The following is a 20,301-nucleotide window of genomic DNA, read 5'->3' as shown; positions in this document are numbered from 1 at the left end:
CAATGTGCAGTTGGATTAATTTTGGGGGTAGTACATAGTAACAAAAAATTAAAAAAAATGTCTGAATTCTGCTTTTCTTGGGATGTTGAATTTGTTAAGATTGTGTGTAGACACAGCTAGAATTTCCCTGCATTCAGAATTATCACATTTTAAATAAATAAGGCTTCCCTCCCTCCTAAATTATAAATACATTATGTAGCTGTATCCCTGGCTCCCTCCATTCCTGGAGAGAGAGAAAATGTTAATCAGTTTTTTCCTTTTTGTTTACATCATTGACAAGATTCTATTTTTTAGTAAATCCTGAAGGGTGGCCATTTAAATGGTCTCTTTCAATAGCTGAACTAGAATTGTGCCATATTTAGAAGGAAAATTTTAAGCTGGAATTGTGGGTGAAATAAAAAAAAAAGACAAAATATGTCAAGGCAAATGCAGTATTTCATCAAAAGAGAAGTATATGTTTGTTTCCTCTTCTCATTCTACAGCAGACATGAGGGAGACACAGATAGATGGCTTGTTGGTTTTGCTTCACCTGTCTAGTTGGCTGCCTGTTGCAGACGTAGACAAGGTGCTGAGATTTGATGCTAAGGAGTTAGGTTTTGTGTCAAGATGGTTCAGTTTTATTCTTTGGCATTTTAATGAATCTCAAAAAAACAACTTATCATTAGGATAACATTTTAATTTTATAGTTCTAGGTAGGGGTGGTAATTAACTAAGAGCATCCAATTCTTTACCTAATGGCGTAATAGGTATCCACTTAGATAAGTTTCAGTCCAAATGAATTCAGAGAGAATTTTTCTGCGAATCAAGTGATTCACTGGGGTACCACTTCACTGTCCCCCCCTTTTTTTTTGGCTTTATTTCTACACCTCTGGTTAAGTGATTTGGAAAAATATAAACTTAAAATTTTGTATTTGTAAGCTCAGGTCTAGTTTTTTAATCTGTCCCTGTTAGAGAGTGAAATCTATATTATAAAATTTCCAGCTTAATGTAGTAGCAAGAAAGAATGCAGAATGCTTTGGAGGCTATTCTTAGTCAAATAAATTAATTAATACCAATAGATCAAATGTCTTGTCATCCACCAGAACACTGGCTTTTTCTATGCAGTTCCACTAATTCCATCATTTCTCAGTTGCGCCTGCTGTTTTATTGATTTCCAAGTCATAAAATTTCTGGGATTGGCAATAAGTTAGTTTGATTACGTTTTAGGATAGTTACAAGTACTGAATAGTTCATTTTAATAATAATGTTGTTTTCACTTTAATTATATATGCAAAGTATTTAAAAGAGGTATTTGGTGCCAAATGCGTAAAGCAAATATAAGTCAATTAATCTAAGGATAGTTCTTTATTTAGTGACCTTTTACTAAAAAGCATTACTTTGAACAAATTTTCTAATTTAGTTACCCGCCCTGTTAAACAGTTTTCTAGTGTAAAAATGGGGTCCTACTTTGGAAAGATCCCCAGGTTTTCTCAGCTAGAAACAGATTATGGAATCATGTCTATCTCTCTACTTAAGTGACATTTATGGATCCTGAAAAGGAGTGTGCCATCTGGATGTACACGTGTACTGCATCGACCTCTCTGCCATGATATTAATTGCTTCCCTGAAGCTACATTCTTTCTTGCCAGTTCTGAAAACTCATATTTCAAATGCTTCAAGAGTCATAAATAATAGTCATGGTTCTATGTGGCATGTGTATTATAGCTAGATCAGTTCATACGTATAATTTTACATAGTATCTTCTGTAAAAATAGCTTTGGTTATTAAAATCATTGCAATAAAATACCTGCACTATAATATTAAGTGTGTTCTTTGGTACCTAGGTGATTTTTTTTTTTTTAATGGATGGACTCTTGTTTCATCTCTTAAAAAATATCTGAACATTCCTTAACAAACAAAGAGAATGCACTGGTTTAGGTGTCATTCAAATTTTCTTTGCTGGGTTTGAATCTGCATTTAGGTTGCGGGCCTGGCAGGTTCAAACGCTAGGCTAGATGAGCAAAATCACACTCCTAATCCAATGAACTCAGACAACCCCACACCATGTTGGTTGCACTCCTAAAGCACAACCATTTCTGAAGACCAGCTCTGTCTAAGTCTCTAACCACTGGTGGTGGTGGTTGTGTGTGCGTGTGTGTGTGCGTATGTGCACGCACACACACACGCACACACACACACAGTACTGAGACACCATACACCTTTGTGGCATGGTAGAACAGATGAGAAAGTCCAATCTTAAAAGATGTCCACTCAATGGCTCAAAATCACTATGCTCCAAACCACTAAACAGCCAAGCACAGTGAGAATGGTCATGGATTGAGGGTGTGAGATCCAGTGGTGTTTTCCTGCTCATCATTTGTCTTGCCAAGTCGTCGCCCCGCTGAAGTGTATGTCTCCAAACAAAGTCAGAATGCAGGTGAGCTAAGTCTTTGGTTTCTTTGGACTATAAATAACACTTTTTTTTTCTTCAAATATTTCTAAGTATAAACCTGCTATCTTGAGGTCCTGGTCTTTTAAAATTTTTTTTTTTAATTTAAAGCTTTTCCACCGAGGTTTTAGTTTGTGGTTGTTCCTTCATGCTTTGGTACAAGTGCTTGATGAAGAAGATGAGTTGCCTGAATTGGAGCTGCCCTCATCCTGCCACTTGTCCAGACTCCTCCTCCTTGCGTTCATGAAGAAGTTGCTGACAGTGCTCAGCTCCAACCCCAGCTGCTGGGAAATGGTGATTTGCAATTCTTTGGATGGACGCTTATTTTCCTTGAATATTGCATGTAGAGTTCGACGCTGGACATCTGTGAAGACCAACCTGGGCTTTTTGGGTGTGTTGCCTCTATCCTTCCCATGTTCTTGTTCTTTCCTTTTGCATGCTGTGAAGAAACACAGAAGATGTTAGAGCAAATTATCTAAGGGAGAATCAAGAATAGAAAGACAGAGCTCATAAAATTTGTTAGCCTGCTAACATGGCCTGCTTTCTGTTTGCTGACCTCTGCTTTAAACACCATGGGGACTGGGAGGAAAGTGTAATAAAAGATGGAGAACTGGGATGCAGGTGCAGTTCTGTGAGACCTGGGTGTGGGTTGTGGCTTTGATGAGTATCTGCTCTTTGTCCTGGGTAAGTTAGTTAACTCCATCTGGGCCTCAGATTCCTTAACTGTAGAAGGTAAGTTTCTGGCTAAATGAACTTATCACTTTGAACTTTTATTTCTTCATCTGAAAAATGCATATAAGAATACCTACCTTGCTGGGTTGTGGTATTAAATAATGTATGTAAAAGTTTATGCTAACTTTACAAATGCAACACCTTGTCGGCAAGTAGCGACTGTAGCCCTCGAAGGGTTTATAGTCTGCTGCTAGTAGAATATTAAGAGCCTAAGCAGAGTCTAAAAACATAATAGAAAGGAATTGCATTTGCTTCCCTTCTGATCTTTTTTGTTTTCCAGGAAAATCTGTATATAAGAAAGTTCAGTATACAGTTTTCTTTCGTGGCCATCTAACTGTCTTCTACTGATTCTCTAGTGGAGCCAGGAACTGAGGAGGTGTGAACCACTGTTCCTCGCCATTGAGACTAACCCTGCCGAGTTAGCCATGTTCATCTCTGGGGTCCCTCTGTGCCTCCTTTTTGTTCTTTTTGCAAGTCATGCTCTTGGAGTCCCCTTGATCCCTCACCTGGTCTCCCACTGAGGGGCCCATTCCCTGCCCTTGCATGTCTGGTCCTGTATTATGAAGCTGCTTCTTGGCTGCTGGAGCTATTCTAACATATCATCCCAATGCAGCTCTTAGGCACCAGGGTTTGGCACCAGATCAAGGTCTCTCCTGATGCCATAATATTGTTTCCACCCTAATGTGGCTCACTAGCTTGCACCTGCTAAAGGATTCTCAAGGCTGCATTGCTAACAATGCACACCACACCTCCACCCAATCTCCACCATCAATCAATCCCCACAACCATCCACAAATAACCATAAAACCCAAGTAAAAACAGTGCTCTCATATGCAAATACAGCCTTAAGACAAGGCTCCAATGTGCTCACTGCAGTCATATTGCTGCCTCTTAGCTCCCTATGTAGGTGTTCCAGAGCAGCCACTGCCACCTTTATATCTGGCTGGCTGCACCTCTCGCCCTGACCATAGTGGAAGATGGATGGGGCATGCTTCATGGTGGAGGGAGGGATTGCCACTCTTCCATACCACATACCTCCCATTGCTGTTCTGCCTGTTGCTGCCTCCTGTTGACCCAAATACCTCTGTGTATTCCAGGTTCTCAATTCGTTACCCGATGGCTCACCAACTCTGGTTAGATTCAACCTCTGCTCTCTCCTCAGCCCGCCCCTCCCTCTCATTCCTAGCTGGATAGATCCTGGACTTTAGAGTTCTTCAAAAACTTTAGGTGCCTGTTGGTACAAATTAGCTCTGCAACAGATCAGCTGCAGAGCTCGTAGGTGAAAGCAGGAGACGACTCACGACTTTAGAGTTCAATCCAGAGGGCTCCAATTTTGCAAAACAATGCACTTCTTAGTAAAAAAAGTTCTGAGTGTATACTCACTTATATTATTTATAAATCATACACATTACACGTGTTAGTATACTACTATATTGTGCACATTATGAAACACACACAATACAGAAAATAGTATTTTTTAGATAGGATCTCACTCTGTTGCCCAGGTTGGAGTGCAATGGTGCAATCTTGGTGCACTGCAACCTCTGCCTCCCTGGGCTTAAGTGATCCTCTCACCTCAGCCTCTGGAGTAGCTGGGACCACAGGTATATGCCGCCATACCCAGCTAATTTTTTGTATTTTTTATAGAGATGGGGTTTCACAATGTTGGCCCAGGCTGGTCTTGAGCTCCTGGTCTCAAGCAATCTGCCCACCTCGTCCTCCCATTAGAGGTGTGAGCCACTGCCCCTAGCCCACAATACTAAAATTTGTAAAGGGATAAAATAAAAATAAATAGACATGGAATCTTCTAGAGATGCATCTGCTTGCCCAGGCTCTAGAGTGTATTGACGTCACTTATGAGGCCACTGGTCCAACCATCAGTAAATATAAGAGTGAGAATTTCAGAACAGGCATGATGGGAGGGCTCAGTCATGAAAGAGATTTGCAGGCAAGGCAGGCCTTATGATTCCTTTTATAACATGTCCTGTAGGTCACTTGCTATGCCTCTTGCCCACCATGAGAGGCAGTATCAACGTAGTGGGCAGGATTATTAAATGCCCAATTCCCTCAGAGCCTTGAGTTTTATATATATCCTGAGCCAGGTGAGAGTCTGCAAATCGAGTTCCTTCCCCCAGGGGCCTACAGCCCTCACTGGGTACCTAGATTAAGTCCCAGAAAAAAATGACTAAAGTCAACTCCAGTTAGTTTGAGTAAGCCCGTGTAGACACAGCCTCATACAATACTGATGTAGATGGCTGACTGATTCACTGACTTACAAATAAATATAATACAGGTTTTGCCCTTAAGGAGGCCAGATTTAAGAAAATAACTGCACATAAGCAAATAACTACAAGGGTATAAAAAAAGTCTACAGAGTCTACTGCTTGAAGATATTCAGGAAGGCATCATAGAGAAGGTGCTTCAGATGGGCCCTAAAGGATAAATGGAGGCTTGCTAGTGAGAGGAGTGGGAAAGCTCATTTCCTGCAGAGGGAGCAGTATTGTGAAGGACTGATAAGCATTAGTAGATGAGTATTTGTGAAGGAAGAGGGCACGCAAGAAGGAAAGCTGTGGGAGATGGCTTCATGTGTAGACAGAGATCAGATATGAATCATCTTGCAGGTGAGGAGGAGGAATGGAGATGTATAAGGGTATAGTGTGATTACATCTGGGCTTAGAAAAACTCCTCTGATGGTGGTGTGGAGGGAGAGCTGGAAAGCAGCAAGATCAGGGACAAGGATGCCGCGGTGGGTGCTGTGGTCTACCACACAGATCCCTCTTCAGGATGGAGGCACTTGTTCCTCCAGCTGATGGAAGGGTTGGTGACAGGTGGCTCTCAGAAGAGGTCCATTGTTGGAATTGCCCTTGGCCAAAGGTTATGCCACCCTCGGAGGGGTGGGAGTTTGCTCATATCTAGTGAGGGTGGCTGGGGGTGTAGGAGATGGGAATATGGAAGGTAGTGGTCTAGGAGAGTGGAAATGTATTGGTTTAAGGCCTCTCAACCCAACCCCTTGCATCAAGTGGGACAACTCCAAAGGGTCGTCCAATTGAGGCTATTCTTGCATCTACATTGATGTTCAACTCCTCCTTCCGTCCAGTCTTACTTCCTTCACTACCCCAGGGGGGTTATTCTCCATAACATGCTCCAAAAGCCTTTCTGCACGCACATCTCAGAAACCCAGGGTCTGTTTCGCAGAGAACCGGACCTAAGATAGAAGTCAGAAACCACTGTAGGGCCAGAAGCAGTTGCTCACGCCTGTCACCTCAGCACTTTGGGAGGCCGAGGCAAGCAGATTAGTTGAGGTCAGGAGTTCAGGACCAACTTGGCCAATGTGGTAAAACCCTGTGCCTACTAAAAATACAAAAATTAGCTGGGCATGGTGGCCGGCGCCTGTAGCCCCAGCTACTCGGGAGGCTGAGGCAGGAGAATCACTTGAACCCAGGAGGTGGAGGTTGCAGTGGGCCGATATTGCACCACGGCACTCCAGCCTGGGTGACAGAGCAAGACTCTAACTCAAAAAAAGAAAAGAAAACCACTGTAATGAGGACCCAAAATTAGATAATGGCAGTTGAGAATGGAGAAGAACTTCTTGGGAGGTCAAATGAAGAAGACTTACTAACGACTTGGCTAAGAAGGTGTAGTCTGGAACATCTGCCAGGTTTCTGGTTGGATGATAGTAATGGGGCCATTAGGAAATGCAGACGGAGAAATGAGTTTTACGAGGGTAGTGACCTCTCCGACATGGAACAAATTGCACTGGGTGTGCTTGCTGGACATTCTGTTAAAAATCTCCAATACGTGGTTGTCCAGCAGACAGTGGGATGTGTGGGATCTGGAGTTCAGGGGGAGGTCTGGGCTAGAAATATAGACTTGGAAGTCATTATGTCTCTAGATGGTAAATTACACAGAACACACATCAATGGGAAAGTAAATAACCAAGCATTGGGTGCAGACTCGACTTATTTATCATCCAAAAGGCAGAGCTAAGGGAAATCAGAAAGAAATATTCATTTTCCACCTAACCAGGATGTATGTTTAGATGACTTCAGTCTGGCCCTTGGCATTTGGCAGGACTGTCTGCTGAAGCTACCCCTGAGCCAGCATTTCCCAAATGGCATCAGAGGAATGATACTCTCTCAAACAAGGGTTCCTTGAAAAGATGGTTTGCAGATAATCAAGGATATTTCTAAAAATCTATTATATATTGCCTCTTTCTGAAGATTCATAATATATGTGAGCACACATAATTCTGTTTCCCAAATCAGTTTGACCCCAGAACCCTTTGGTGGAGACTGTCAATTAATGTCTTATACAATATTAATATTGGGGAAATGCAGTTTGGAAGTTCCTGCCCTGGGACCTCGATCACCGTAGACATTGCACTACCAGAACCTGGGAAGTGAGATTCTCTTGGAGCAGGGACCCTGGCTGGCTTGCTCTCTATCATCTCCAGGGCACCTGGCCTAGTACGTGGTTGTAAGGGCAGATCAGTATTCTGCCCATGCGTGTATGGGCAGGGGTATGTCTGTGAATAAGTAGACGTGATTAGATCTGGAGGAAATGCTGCCGAAGTTGGAGGTGCTGAAGAAGAAAGCAGAGATATCAGTAAAATGGAGAGCAGACTAAAGCTTATTGAGAGTCACTGAATGACCAGAGGAGGCCAGGAGGAGCAACCCACAGAAACAAGTCAGACTTCTAGAAGCTTTCACCAACTATAGCGGTGAGAGCTGCAATTTCCACGGAGTGGATTTCAGAGTAAAGGGTAACTATCGCAAGGTAGGAAACCTCCAACTGGAGATTACGGGAGTCCACATGAGTGTGCAAGATTGGTGGTGGAGGGGAGAGAGAGAGTGAGAAAGGGGATGAAAAGGGAGGATGACAAGAAGTACTGCCGCTTAGGGAACAGCAACACACGTTTTATGTGAATGTCGTATTTTTTATGTAGGTGTACAGTTTCCATTAAAAATAGAGAAACACTTGTAAGTGAACTGGATTAAGGGGAAGGAGACGGCCATTGTTGGTGAAGGGTAGTACTAACGATAAAGACACGTCATGAGTCACCTTGAGATGGGCAAGCAGACAGAACTGCAGGATGCACTGGCAAAGTGCAGTGGGGGCTGCTTCAGACAAGTAGCTATGATGTTTATGGGTGAGGTCACCCAGAGTGAGTACGACTTAGGAGGTAGAAGTAGGCATGAGAGATGGCAAGAGTCAGAGCATGACTTTCTATGCTGCAGGAATAAAAGATTATAAAGAAAAAAAAGAGCATGAGGGTGTAAGCAAAGGACAGAGGCTTCTAGTTCAGGCACGCCTGGGGACTGTTTTGCCCATAGTAGGCAAGGCAGAGCCAAGTGGGTTTCAAGAAATATAACTCTACAGGAAGTTGAAAGGTATTTTGTGAACAATGAGTTGTGAGGCCAAGTTAGATTGGGAAATGGTGTGTTAATTAATGATTAACCAAGCTTCTTGAATGCAGGACATCTCATAGCCTTTAATATGTTAATGAGCATCAACAGTCTCTAGCTTATAGGGTCTCTCAAACTTAATTTGATCAAAAAACTCTTTATTCAAGGAATTTCTCTCAGAAATAATGTTTCTTAGAACAGTGTCTCAAAGTATGGTCAGCAGCCCTGCGCTGGTCTGTGAGCCATTAGTGACCTGCAACAAGATTAGTACAAAAAATTGAGAATGAGCAATTAGAAATGTTCATGGCAGTTTGACATTGCTGCAACATTCAAATGTGTGATTATTTTTCTAGTAATTTTTTATTATTTATCAAAATTACCCATTCAGGACAGATGGAAGTTAGAAACGAACCAACAAACTAGTCCTTCACTACCTAGACTTTAAGAAGCCCTGTCTTACATCACACTTCCTGAAACACAGTGTATGGTAGCATCATAGGATCACCTGTCACTCAAGCATTCGTACACCAGCTTATATCCATTTTCCTGACTTAACGATGCAAAGGACTTAACAACATATAAAGTGCTGACTGAATTATGCAAAAGTCTGCCAAGAATTTGTCTGGGAATATGTGGGCACAGACGTATTGGCCTGGGAGGCATTAATGAAGCCAAATGAGTTTATGATCCAACTTCCTGAATGAGCCTGGACTCAGAAGACACAAGCACTGGCCCAGCTCTGTGGATATGTAACTGCAAATACCACCAACACTATGAATTTGGGGATTACGTTTCCAACACATGAAATCTGGAAGACACATTCAAACCATAGCAAATATATTACCTTTGTAATGCTTACTACAGTTTTGTGAGGTAAGAGAAGCCATCATATTCCATTTTGCAGCTGGGGACACTAAGCTCAAAGAAGGTGAGCGACTTGGCCAAGATCACACGTCTATCAGTGGCCACAGGGCTGGGCTTGAGCTGTGTACCAGCAGCTTATCCACTCATATGTGGTTTGCTCTCTGTGAGTCCTTAGATCTAGCCACGTATTTTCTCCCTCGAAATAGCTGCCCGAGAGTATGTTGTCCTAACATCATCGAGGAGAAAGTGGATTACAGAGCTGTAAAGGGGAAAGGCTGAGATGTCCAGGACACCATGAAACTGCCTTGACATCTAAAGACAGCATGTCATTTTCATAAGGGCCTGCTGGAGATGCAGGATCTTCACCCTAAAGGCTGACGTAGATGCTGACAACTGCAGCCCCTCAGCAGCCTGCAGGGCCAAGTGTTCTCGCACAGGTAAGCCTGTCATGTCTGAGTCACACAAGGGGAGTCTGGCCTGGATTTAGGAGAGAAACATCCAGGTGGCCTTCAGCTCCTTTGCTGCTCCTGCACCTCTGGGTCAGATAGGGGTGCACTGGTAAGGCAAGACACATCTTGAAGTTCTCAAGAGCCAGCCCAGGGCTGCTACCTAGGTTCCTGATGGGCTTGGCTGGAATATCCCTGCAAACCCTGCTCAGGAGAGCTTGGGGCTTCAGGGGTAGGAAACAAAAATATCAAAAAGCATGTGGACCAGAATACTCAAGTCCATAGGAACAGACAGCAGGCTGGTGGTTGCTTATGGCTGAAGGGGTGGTGGTAGGAAATGGGAGTGATTAATAGGTATGGTGTTTCTTTTTGAGGGGGGTGATGAAAATATTCCAAAATTGACTGTGGTTGCAAAGCTCTGTGACTAACTAGATGATTTCAGATGGGTGAATTTTATGTTATGTGAATTCCATCTCTCCTTCAAGTTGTAAGAACAGTGGCAGCCAGGCAGGCACACAGGAGGTGAGCCCTCTGCACTCACCCCTACCTGCTACTGAGAGAGACCCTTTTCTGGGCTGTGGCAAAGGACAAGAGGTAGTTGGCTGTTCATGTGCATTGAGCCCCGAAGACCCTCTCTTCTCAGCTGAGGCTGTTTTTCAAAGTAAACTCTTAGAGACAATATCTGTGGACAAGCGAGCACACAAATAAACAGATTTCAGTAAATCACAATGGGGTAGGGAGAGACACATGAAGGGGGAACCTTGCAAGTAAACGTCGCAGGACTGTTCCTGAGCTTGTATTCCAGGCCAGGATCTACGTGTGGAGATTAAAGAGCCATTGGATTGACGGAGACAGTCAAGATTAGAGCTCAGCCTCCGGGAGTCCTAGGTCAGCATGTTATCTGCTTTGCCTTGAGTGATCTTACGGTGCTGTGTATATTTTTATAAGCTGGATACCCAGTTGTTTGGGGGATAAAGAGAGCACAGTCCAATGTGCAGTTTGAAAAGCAACACCGGTGAGTTCTAACTGATATGGCCAAGGACAGCCTTCGCATGGGAAGCAAGTCCTGCACAGATTGTCTGGAAATAGATGGTTAGCAGAGGGAGGTGGAGCCCAAACAACCTGCTGGACACGAGCTACGTTTGCTGTGTCTCTGTGGATAGCCAGAGCCACTATGGAAACTCTTTTGGTTACATACATGGAAAGCCTAATAAAAACATGCAAAAAGCAGACATCTCCAGTGGGGAATAATCACTGTAACTCACCCTCCTGTCTTGCTTTACAGTGCTAAAAACACCTCCATGAAACCTTACCATGTGATTCCCCACAAAACTCAGGTGAGGTAGAAAAAGATATTCTTCCTTTTTTTTTGAGACAGTCTCGCTCTGTTGCCCAAGCTGGCTTGCGGTGGCATGATCTTGGCTCACCACAACCTCTGCCCCCTGGGTTCAAGCAATTCTCCTGCCTTAGCCTCCCAAGTAGCTGGGACTACAGGCGTGTGCCACCATGCTTGGCTAATTTTTTTTTTCATATTTTTAGTAGAGAAGGGGTTTCACTGTGTTAGCCAGGATGGTCTCAATCTCCTGACCTCGTGATCTGCCTGCCTTGGCCTCCCAAAGTGCTGGGATTACAGGTGTGAGCCATGGCACCCAGCCTATTCTTCCTTTTTTTGTAAGTGAAACCCTGTCAGAGAGGTTCAGTGACTTGCCTGTGGGCACACAGCTGCTTAGTAGGGGAGTTGGGCCTCCAACTTCACTAGATCCTGGAAGTAGAGGACAGCACCAGTGGACACATCATGGAAAATTTCCCCAGGATGGTGAAACAGGGGCAGGAGCTGAAGCAGTGGGTGAAGTGGTGCTCAGAGAACTTGCACCCGAGGTGAACAGAACAGCAGCAGTTGGTCAGCTAAGCAGTAAGTCCGTTGTCAGCCAGACCTATCTTGATGTGGCTCAAAGGACTGCAGTTTGGCCTTTCAGGAAAGTGGGCTGGATGGAAGTTGAGACGGGGCAGCTCTGGCAGCATAGCAGACAGCACACCATGCTGGCCTGGGAGAGGGACCGGAGCGGTCCCATGTCAGAAAGGGTGCAAGGGAGCATGGGATGGCTGTCTGCTTGTGTGTATCAGCTTTGAGAAGAAGCTGAAGGAAACAGCTCACCCAATGGAAAAGGAAGGAGCAGGAGCAGAGGGCTTTGGCTAAAGCCAGGTCAAGGAAGTCACTGCAGCCTCTCCCTGCCCCTGGTCTGCTTCCCTAGCAGAGCTGTCCAGGACAGAATCCTGCCACCCACGGTCTGCTGCCTGGAGTCCTTCCTGAGTCAGTGAATAAAGCACAGTGATGGACCTGTCTCCTCCAGGCGAAGCGCCACAGCTGCATCCCAGGAGAGAAGGGAACCCCGGACAAGGTTGTCTGGGCCTGGGCGGGGTGGACAGCATCTCCTGAGCTAAGCCCCATTCATGAATCACCTTACCAGTTCTCACAATGACTCGAGGGAGGTACTATTCTTCTCTCTAGTTGACGAATGAGCAGCCTGAAGCTCAGCAAGGTTAAGGGACTGGCCCAAGTCACCCCAACAACAAAACGGTACAGCTGGGATTTGAGCCAGTGCAGGGCCCCACGACTGCACTGGAGGGTATTGAGGGGTGTGCCTCCCTGCTCCTCCACAGGTACAGGCTGCAGAGAAACAGAACCAGACCAGCTTTCACTTTCTTTGACTCTGCAAACAGCTATTTTGGTGTGATTTTAGACTATCTCAGTTCTTCTCTCCACAAACTTTGTCTTCCCTCCTTTGTTCTGCTTTCCCTGTGATAGACACTGAACCTGAACTGGAAGAGTAACTGTAGCTGAGAATTCTCGTTGACAGGATGCATTTCATACCCAAGGACACTGGCATCATCCTCTCGCTGGCTGTTCATGGTCACATACACACACTTTCTTGAGCACAGGCAGACTAGTTTTTATATTCACAGGAAGAGACACCCATCAACATGACCCTTCCCTCCATGAAGCTCTTCCCCTGTTCTGCAGCTTCAAAGGAACTGCTGGGAAGACAGAAGCTGTGGCCTTGCACCTGCTAGTTTGGTCAGCAGCAAAGGGCTATATGGCTCTTTTCTGAAAGGTTGGCTCAAGAATTTTGATTTCTGTCAGTATATTGAAGGGATATCTGCATTGCCATGTTCATTGCAGCACTATTCACAATAGGCTAGATGTGGCATCAATCTAAGTGTCCATCAGTGGGTGAATGGATAAAGAAAATGTGTTACATGCACATATATACATATTATTCAGCCATAAAAAGAATAAAATATGGTCATTTGCAGCAACACGGATGGAACTGGAGGGTATTACATTCAGTGAAACAAGCCCGGCACAGAAAGGTAAATATTGCATGTTCTCGCTCACATGTAGGAGCTAAACAAAATTGAACTTGTGGAGATGGAGAGTAGAATGATGGTTGCCAGAGGCTGGGAAGGGTAGTGGGCCATGGGGGACAAAGAGGCGTTACTTAATGGGTACAAAAATACAGTTAGATAGAATGCATAAGATCTAGTGTTAGGTGGCACATTAGGGTAACTACAGTTAATTAGAATTTTTTTTTTAAATGGAGTTTCGCTCTTGTTGCCCAGGATGGAGCGCAATGGCGTTATCTCAGCTCACTGCAACCTCTGCCTCCTGGGTTCAAGTGATTCTCCTGTGTCAGCCTCCCGAGCAGCTGGGATTACAGGTATGCGCCACCATGCCTGGCTAATTTTGTATTTTTAGTAGAGATGGGGTTTCCTCCATGTTGGTCAGGCTGGTCTCAAACTCCCAACCTCAGGTGATCCACCTACCTCGGCCTCCCAAAGTGCTGGGATTACAGGCATGGGCAACTGCGCCTGGCTCTTTTTTTTTTTTTTTTTCAGAGTTTCGCTCTTGTCATCTAGGCTGGAGTACAATGAGGCGATCTTGGCTCACTGCAACCTCTACCTCCTGGGTTCAAGCGTTCCTCCTGCCTCAGCCTCCTGAGTAGCTGAGATTACAGACGTGCTTCACCATGCCCAGCTGATTTTTTGTATTATTAGTAGAGACAGGGTTTCTCCATGTTGGCCAGGCTAGTCTCAAACTGCTGACCTAGGTGATCAACCCGCCTCGGCCTCCCAAAGTGCTGGGATTATAGGCATGAGCCACTGTGCCCGGCCAATTATAATTTATTGTATATTTCAAAATTGCTAAAAGAATAGAATTGGAATGTTCCTAACATGAAGAAATGATAAATGCTTGAAGTGATGGATACCCTAGTTACCCCGATTTTATTATTACATATTGTATGCTTGTATCAAAATATCACATGCACCCCATAAATATATACAACTATTATGTATCCATAATTAAAAAGTAAAACTAAAAAGTGTTTTTCTAAACTCTTTTAGAGTTCTAAATTCCTAAACTTCTGCTCGTGGCTGATCAGTTGGAAGTTTTAATACATCAGTATCCCTCACTTAAACACGACTCTCAATCGTTTGTCCCCAATAATTGGAAATATGTGACACAAATGCTCTAGTTATAATGATGATTCCACAAAACAGTCAAAACAAATAGCATGCCTGATTAATTACATGCTTACTATGCATTTTTACCTCATACGGGCCTATTGTGAATTTAAGTCAGCTTATTGACCCCATTTTTTAATTAATAGATGTATTGTTACTTTCTAGTATTTACAGTAATTGAAAGTTATAAGACAGAATTTCTTTAAAAAATCTACAATCTTGACTTTTCACTAAGTCATCAGACATTTTCTCTCATTAATTTCTAATTAGTGAAACTTTCCTTCTTCACATTTCTGGAAAGTTGTCTGTAGAATCAAACTGTAAATGCTGTTCTTCCAATGACATGCATTATACCTTTAATTTCTCAAGGGGCTCCCAAAAGCCCAAGATGCAAGCCCTTGGCGACTGTTCTACCGTGATACTCAAGGACCTTGACACTCTGACCTCAACCACCTTTCCCATCTCATCTCCTGCTGCCCACTCACTACCCATTACCTGCCACACTGCTCAGAATTCATTCCTAGATATGAACCTCCACACCCCTACTGCTTTGCCTAAGAGATTTCCTGCACCCAGAATGTCCTTCCTTTTCTCTTTTCCATACAAAAAAGCTCCCTATGTAATCGAGGCCAACCTCAAGCATCTCCTTTTCTGCCAAGCCTTCTCTATCCCCTCTCCCAACCAGGGAGAATTGTCCTCTGTGCCTGCAGAGCACCTTCTCCACAATATAATTAGTTAGTTACCTACCCATCTCTCTCACACAGTCCATAACACTAGACCACGTATTATTTTCTTGGCATACTCAGAACCCTTGTTGTAAAAGCAAGTTGGAAGGGGATCCAGGGAAAATAGAGACACAAAAGACACAAGTGTTTTAAATTTTGAAAATGTGTACATAGAATGAAGTTCCATGAGATATCCTTAGTCGCTTTACTGGATAGTGATTTTTGCAGTAGTTTAATGGCACTGTGGGGATATTTCTGAAATGTCACTGGGAAGTCAGTGAAAACTGACTGAGCCCTTGGCGAAGGAAGCTGTATTGCCACCACTTCCATGACTGGGTCTGAAGTGGGCTTAGGGACAGGTAAGGAGCAGGCTGGAGCAACAGAGCTGAAGGAGCAGAAGGTGCAGAGGAAATTAACTTGGGCTGGGACATCGACATTAGTTGGGAGTAGGAAATCAGCCCCCTTTCCCACGATTAGACGCCCAGGTGGGGCCACAGAGTACCAGAGGGCAGAGGTGTACTGTCTGCATTTGTCCTTGCTAAGCCTCGGGGGTGACTGGTCCATATCTGCCTTAAGTAGAGAGGAGATGAGGATCAGATTTATGGATAAGGTCAGCAAATATCCAGAGAGTTAGTGTGGTAGAAACCTTAATAATAAATTAATGAGATGACCCCAGCAGGACAGTCTTGAAGAAATTCAAGGACTCAGACAAAGAATGCTTTATAAATAAGGTGAAATGATATCCCATTTTGTTTCTTTTTCTTCTGGCAACTGCCAAATCATTGGGCTTTTTGAGTAGGACCTCTGGCTATTACAGAGCCGTAGATCCATGGGTTGGGGTATCATTTCTTTCTCCTGGGCTTCAGGGCTGGCCTGCATTCTGCAATGGGAGAGACTGGAAGGACACTCAGAAGTTCTTAGTCTTCTCTGTAAATGGGAACCGCTGAGAAACTTTAAAAGCACTCGTGCCTGGGATCTGTCTCCAGAGACACTGATTTATTCAGTCTCGCAGAGGCCTAAGCCTGGGATTTTTGAAAGCTCCCTAGGTGATTCTAATACTTAGCCAAGGCTCAGAACCACCACGCTAAATCAGTCTTCTCAAACTTAAATCACCTGGATGTCTGGTTAAGATGATGATTCTGATTCGGCAGGTCGGGGTGGGCCCTGAGATTCTGTCTAACAAGCTCCCAGGCAACGTCTTTCTGCTGGTCCAGGACCACAGTCTGAGTAACAAGGGCTGAGAGTCCCCAGCACGGGCTCTAATAAAGGTGCGGCTCAAATACATCAACATCACCTGGGAGCACAAAGGGGCGGCTTGTTCATGATGCACATTTTGGAACCCCATCCTATACCTACTGTCTCTGAGAGTGAGACTCACAAGCAGATATTTCATTTTTTGATTAATTAATTTTTTAACATGAAAAAAATGAACTCTAATATGGCTTAAAAATACCACAAACCAAATTCAAAGTCAAAAAGTAAGAAGGAGTTGTAAAATACACAATAATTTCTTTATATAAATCACTTAGAAATATGAGAACATCCAGGGAAAAGGATATGAACTCTGTCAGTTTATGTGAGACACAGACAGATAGAAAGACAGAGAGAGAGAGAGAGAGAGAGGGAGAGAGAGAACTTTTATTTTAATTTTTTTGCCTATCAGATTGGCAAAGATTTAAAACTTTGCTAATACCAAATGTTGATAAGAATAAGGAGCAATAGACATTTTTGATGGGAACATCAGTTGGAACAACTGTTCTGAAAGACGATCTGCATTTGTAGCACTATTAAAATATATTTACTTTTGATCAAGTAATTAATACTTCTAGGAATTTAATATTCTAAGGCTACATTCAGGAAGAGCTCAAAAATATAAGTACACACATTCATCACAGATCTTTTTATAGTAGTGAAAACTATGGGGAGTTAATGAATTATGGTAAATTTGTGTTTGCAAAGACTTGCTTATCTATGACTACATCCCCAGAATCTAGCTCAGTGCTTGGTCTGCATATAAACATTTATTGAATAAATGAACAAATAAATATAGTAGAAAATTCTGTAGTCATTAAGAATGATGCTGTAGATGTACATTTATTGCACTGGAAAACTATTCATCATATCTTATGAAAAGGAAAAGCAGATGACAAAACTGCAGAGATAGAATCATCTTATTTACATAAAAAGCAAATGTACATGTGTATATATCTATGGAAAAAAGTTTAGGAGAACGTATACCAAAATATAAACTGTGGTTCTTCCTAAATGGTCAGATTATAGATGTTGTTTACATTCTTATTTATACCTTTAAGTAATGTCTGGATTTTTTTTTTTTTCTTACAATGAGCATGTAACAACAGATGTGATTTTGGTAATCACAAAATTTTCTTTCATGTTTGTTCCATAGGGTATTTTCTGAGGTACATGTCGTGTTTCGTTGCATGAGTAAGTTCTTTATGGGTGATTCCTGAGATTTTGGTGCACCCATCACAGGCACATATTTTAAACAAGCTTCCTGATAATTTATACACCCAATAAATCGGAGAGCCACTTGCTCCTAGGACAGTATTTTAAAACTATCCAAGATCAAGAGAATCACTCCATACTTTGACAAAAACACAGACCGACTAAATCAGAATTTTTGGAGTGGCCTGGAATCTGTATGTTGAGAATACCAGATAACTCCTGTGATTTCAGGTCAAGGAAAGCCTGCTTTGTGGGATCTTTCTGTGGGACTGGGCAACGCCCAGGTAACCCTTCTTTCTCCCCACAATGAAATTGGACTTGTAAAACCCAGCTGCATTGATTGTCATAGACAGTCTGGCAGAGGAAATAAAAAAAGGGGGATGTGTGTGAAATGTCCAGGGAGTTCATTGCTGGAGGCAGAGGGTTTTGTTCTGTGATTATGATGAAAGAGGAAGTTGGGTGAGAATGGAGGAAGATATCAGAGTAATGGCTGTGAGCTTTTTAGCACGACTTGACAGGGCTCCTTCATCTTGACTTGTCTGAATTTACTGCCAAGTGCCCAACGTGGAAGCGAGGGAGCTGTGGGACTGGAAGGCATCTCCGTGGGCAAGTAAGGGTATCTCATGCCCAGAAAGAGGAAAAACAAGGTTTCTGTGCCAGCCCTTATTATCCACCGGCTGGCACCAAAAGAACTAAAGAACTGGAGGGTTTTTTTTTTTTTTTTTTTTTTTTTAATTTCTGCACCTCCATATCCATGCTGTGACAGGACCCCTGTTAGTTTGCACTGGGCTTGTTTTAGGGTTGTTACATTTAGAGTATGTTTAAAGTGTTACATAACACGTGGCATGAGTGCACACACACAGACACACACACACACACATATAACAAATTGGGCTGCTTTTCTCAAACTGTAACTTACATTGGAATCACTTCCAGGGCTTGTTAAAATGTAACAAGCCAGAGTTTCTAGCCAGAATTTCTGATTCTGTAGAATTTCTAACAAGCTCCTGAGTGATGCTGGGGTGTGGATATGGTGCGTGGGGTGGGGAGAGAGAAGAGCAAATGAATCTTAACTAAAACATGCTTGAGCAGGTTTGTTTATTTTATGGGTATAGGCAAAGCAATTTTGAAGTGACTTTAGATGTATTACAGGATTGAGTAAATGAGTAAATCCGTGTGTGTGTGAGAGAGAGAGAGAGAGAAAGCAAGAAAGAGAGGTAGGTTACTGGGTATCAGAGTTCTCACTGTGCAGGAAAGGACATATAAATAGGGAATGGGGGAAGGCAGAAAAAAATCCTGTAAGGATATATTGCACTTGGAGGTGGAGGTACTGGTATGAACTCATGATTTTAGAAATACGTACATGAGCATGTATATAAGAATGTTTACGTGTACATGAGTATTATGTATGTATGAATGTGTATATGCATATTTGTATGAGTGTGTAAATAAATGTATATGTATCTGTTTCCTGACTTTAAGAGGGTAGAAAACCAAAGTCATCCTAATAGCTGTGAGCACACTTAGTGCCCAGGTGGACTCTAACATTGTTCCCCACCAGGATAAACCAGGGCTTATCAAAGAAGTGGCACATTCTTGGACTGGGGCAGAATATGTACCAAATGAGTGTAGACCATCTGATGACAGAAAGTTACAAGAAAGAAAAACATGAGCATGTCACAGGGACACAGGAGTCAGAATGAAAGGGCTCTCATCAGTCAAATCTGGGAGAATTTGAGCATCAAAATAGTTAAGTACGGTAATGAATTGTAAACCACCAGGAAAAAAAAAGGAATGCCTGAGTCCACTCCAATAATAAATGGAGAATGAGAAGGAAGGAAGGCTCTTGTTCACTGTAGAAAGCTAAAGGCTAACTGGTAAACATGGCAGGAGTGCTAGAGAGGGAGAATCATTTTAAAACCATGATGACAAAGATTAGATCAGGCAAGAATCAATAGAAGCTAAATCCGTGGGGAATTCTGATGAGGGGTAGGATATTTGCATGATCTCAAAGCATTTCCCCATAGCCTGCTTATTAGTTGTAAGGAAGAAAATAAAACAGTGATTATACAGTAGAGAAATCAGACAACACCTTGATCCCCTTGACTGAGTGATCCACATGAACTCACCAGTTAAGTGAGGGACAGACAGACATTGTGGGCTTTCAGATGCCATCCCCTGAAAAAATGACACTGTCACCTATTCAGCTTTCTGGGTAAGAAAGCACAACCTCGAACTAATCTCGAAGAAACATCAGGTAAACCTGAAATTGGAACAATCTTATTTTAAAAGACAGCATGTCAATATTGTAAGAGACAAAGATTGTGGAAATGTTTCATATTAAAAGCTATAAAAGAGACATGACAACCAAACCCAAGACTGAATCCTGTATTGGAGAAGAACAATGCTGGAAAGGACATGACTGGGTCAACTCAAAAAACTGAACTGTGGCTATCTAAGAGAATACCCCTATTCTTAGGAAATATACTCAAGTATTTAGGGGTAAGGGGCCATGATGTATGTAACTTACCCTCAAGTGGTTCCGTGAAGAAAGTCTGTGTGTGAGAATGAAGGCAAGAGCACATGCGCGAAGGATAAAGCCAGTGGGTAAAATGTTAACGACTGGTCAGTTGCTCAATGTTGACAGTGGGGTAAAGGGAGTACTGATGCTTTCTGTAGGATTTTAGTTTTGCAACTTTTATAAACTTGAC

The 20,301-nt window shown here is 43.0% G+C and overlaps 1 protein-coding gene across 1 annotated transcript in view; it reads right to left on the bottom strand.

Annotated features, from left to right (window-relative positions):
* Positions 1 to 19: 19 nt before the first annotated feature.
* The window catches only part of ONECUT1 (one cut homeobox 1), a 37,462-nt gene continuing 17,180 nt past the window's right edge, over positions 20 to 20,301 (bottom strand). The window contains exon 2 of the mRNA XM_017504591.2: positions 20 to 2,867. Coding sequence (XP_017360080.1) covers positions 2,575 to 2,867 — 293 coding nt within the window. The 3' untranslated portion in view covers positions 20 to 2,574. The remainder of the gene's footprint in view (positions 2,868 to 20,301) is intronic.

Source organism: Cebus imitator, unplaced genomic scaffold (assembly GCF_001604975.1).
Source record: "Cebus imitator isolate Cc_AM_T3 unplaced genomic scaffold, Cebus_imitator-1.0 Scaffold325, whole genome shotgun sequence".
In the NCBI taxonomy this organism is placed as follows: domain Eukaryota; kingdom Metazoa; phylum Chordata; class Mammalia; order Primates; family Cebidae; genus Cebus; species Cebus imitator.
Note: the sequence above shows the minus strand (reverse complement) of the source record. Positions and strands in the feature narration are given on the sequence as shown.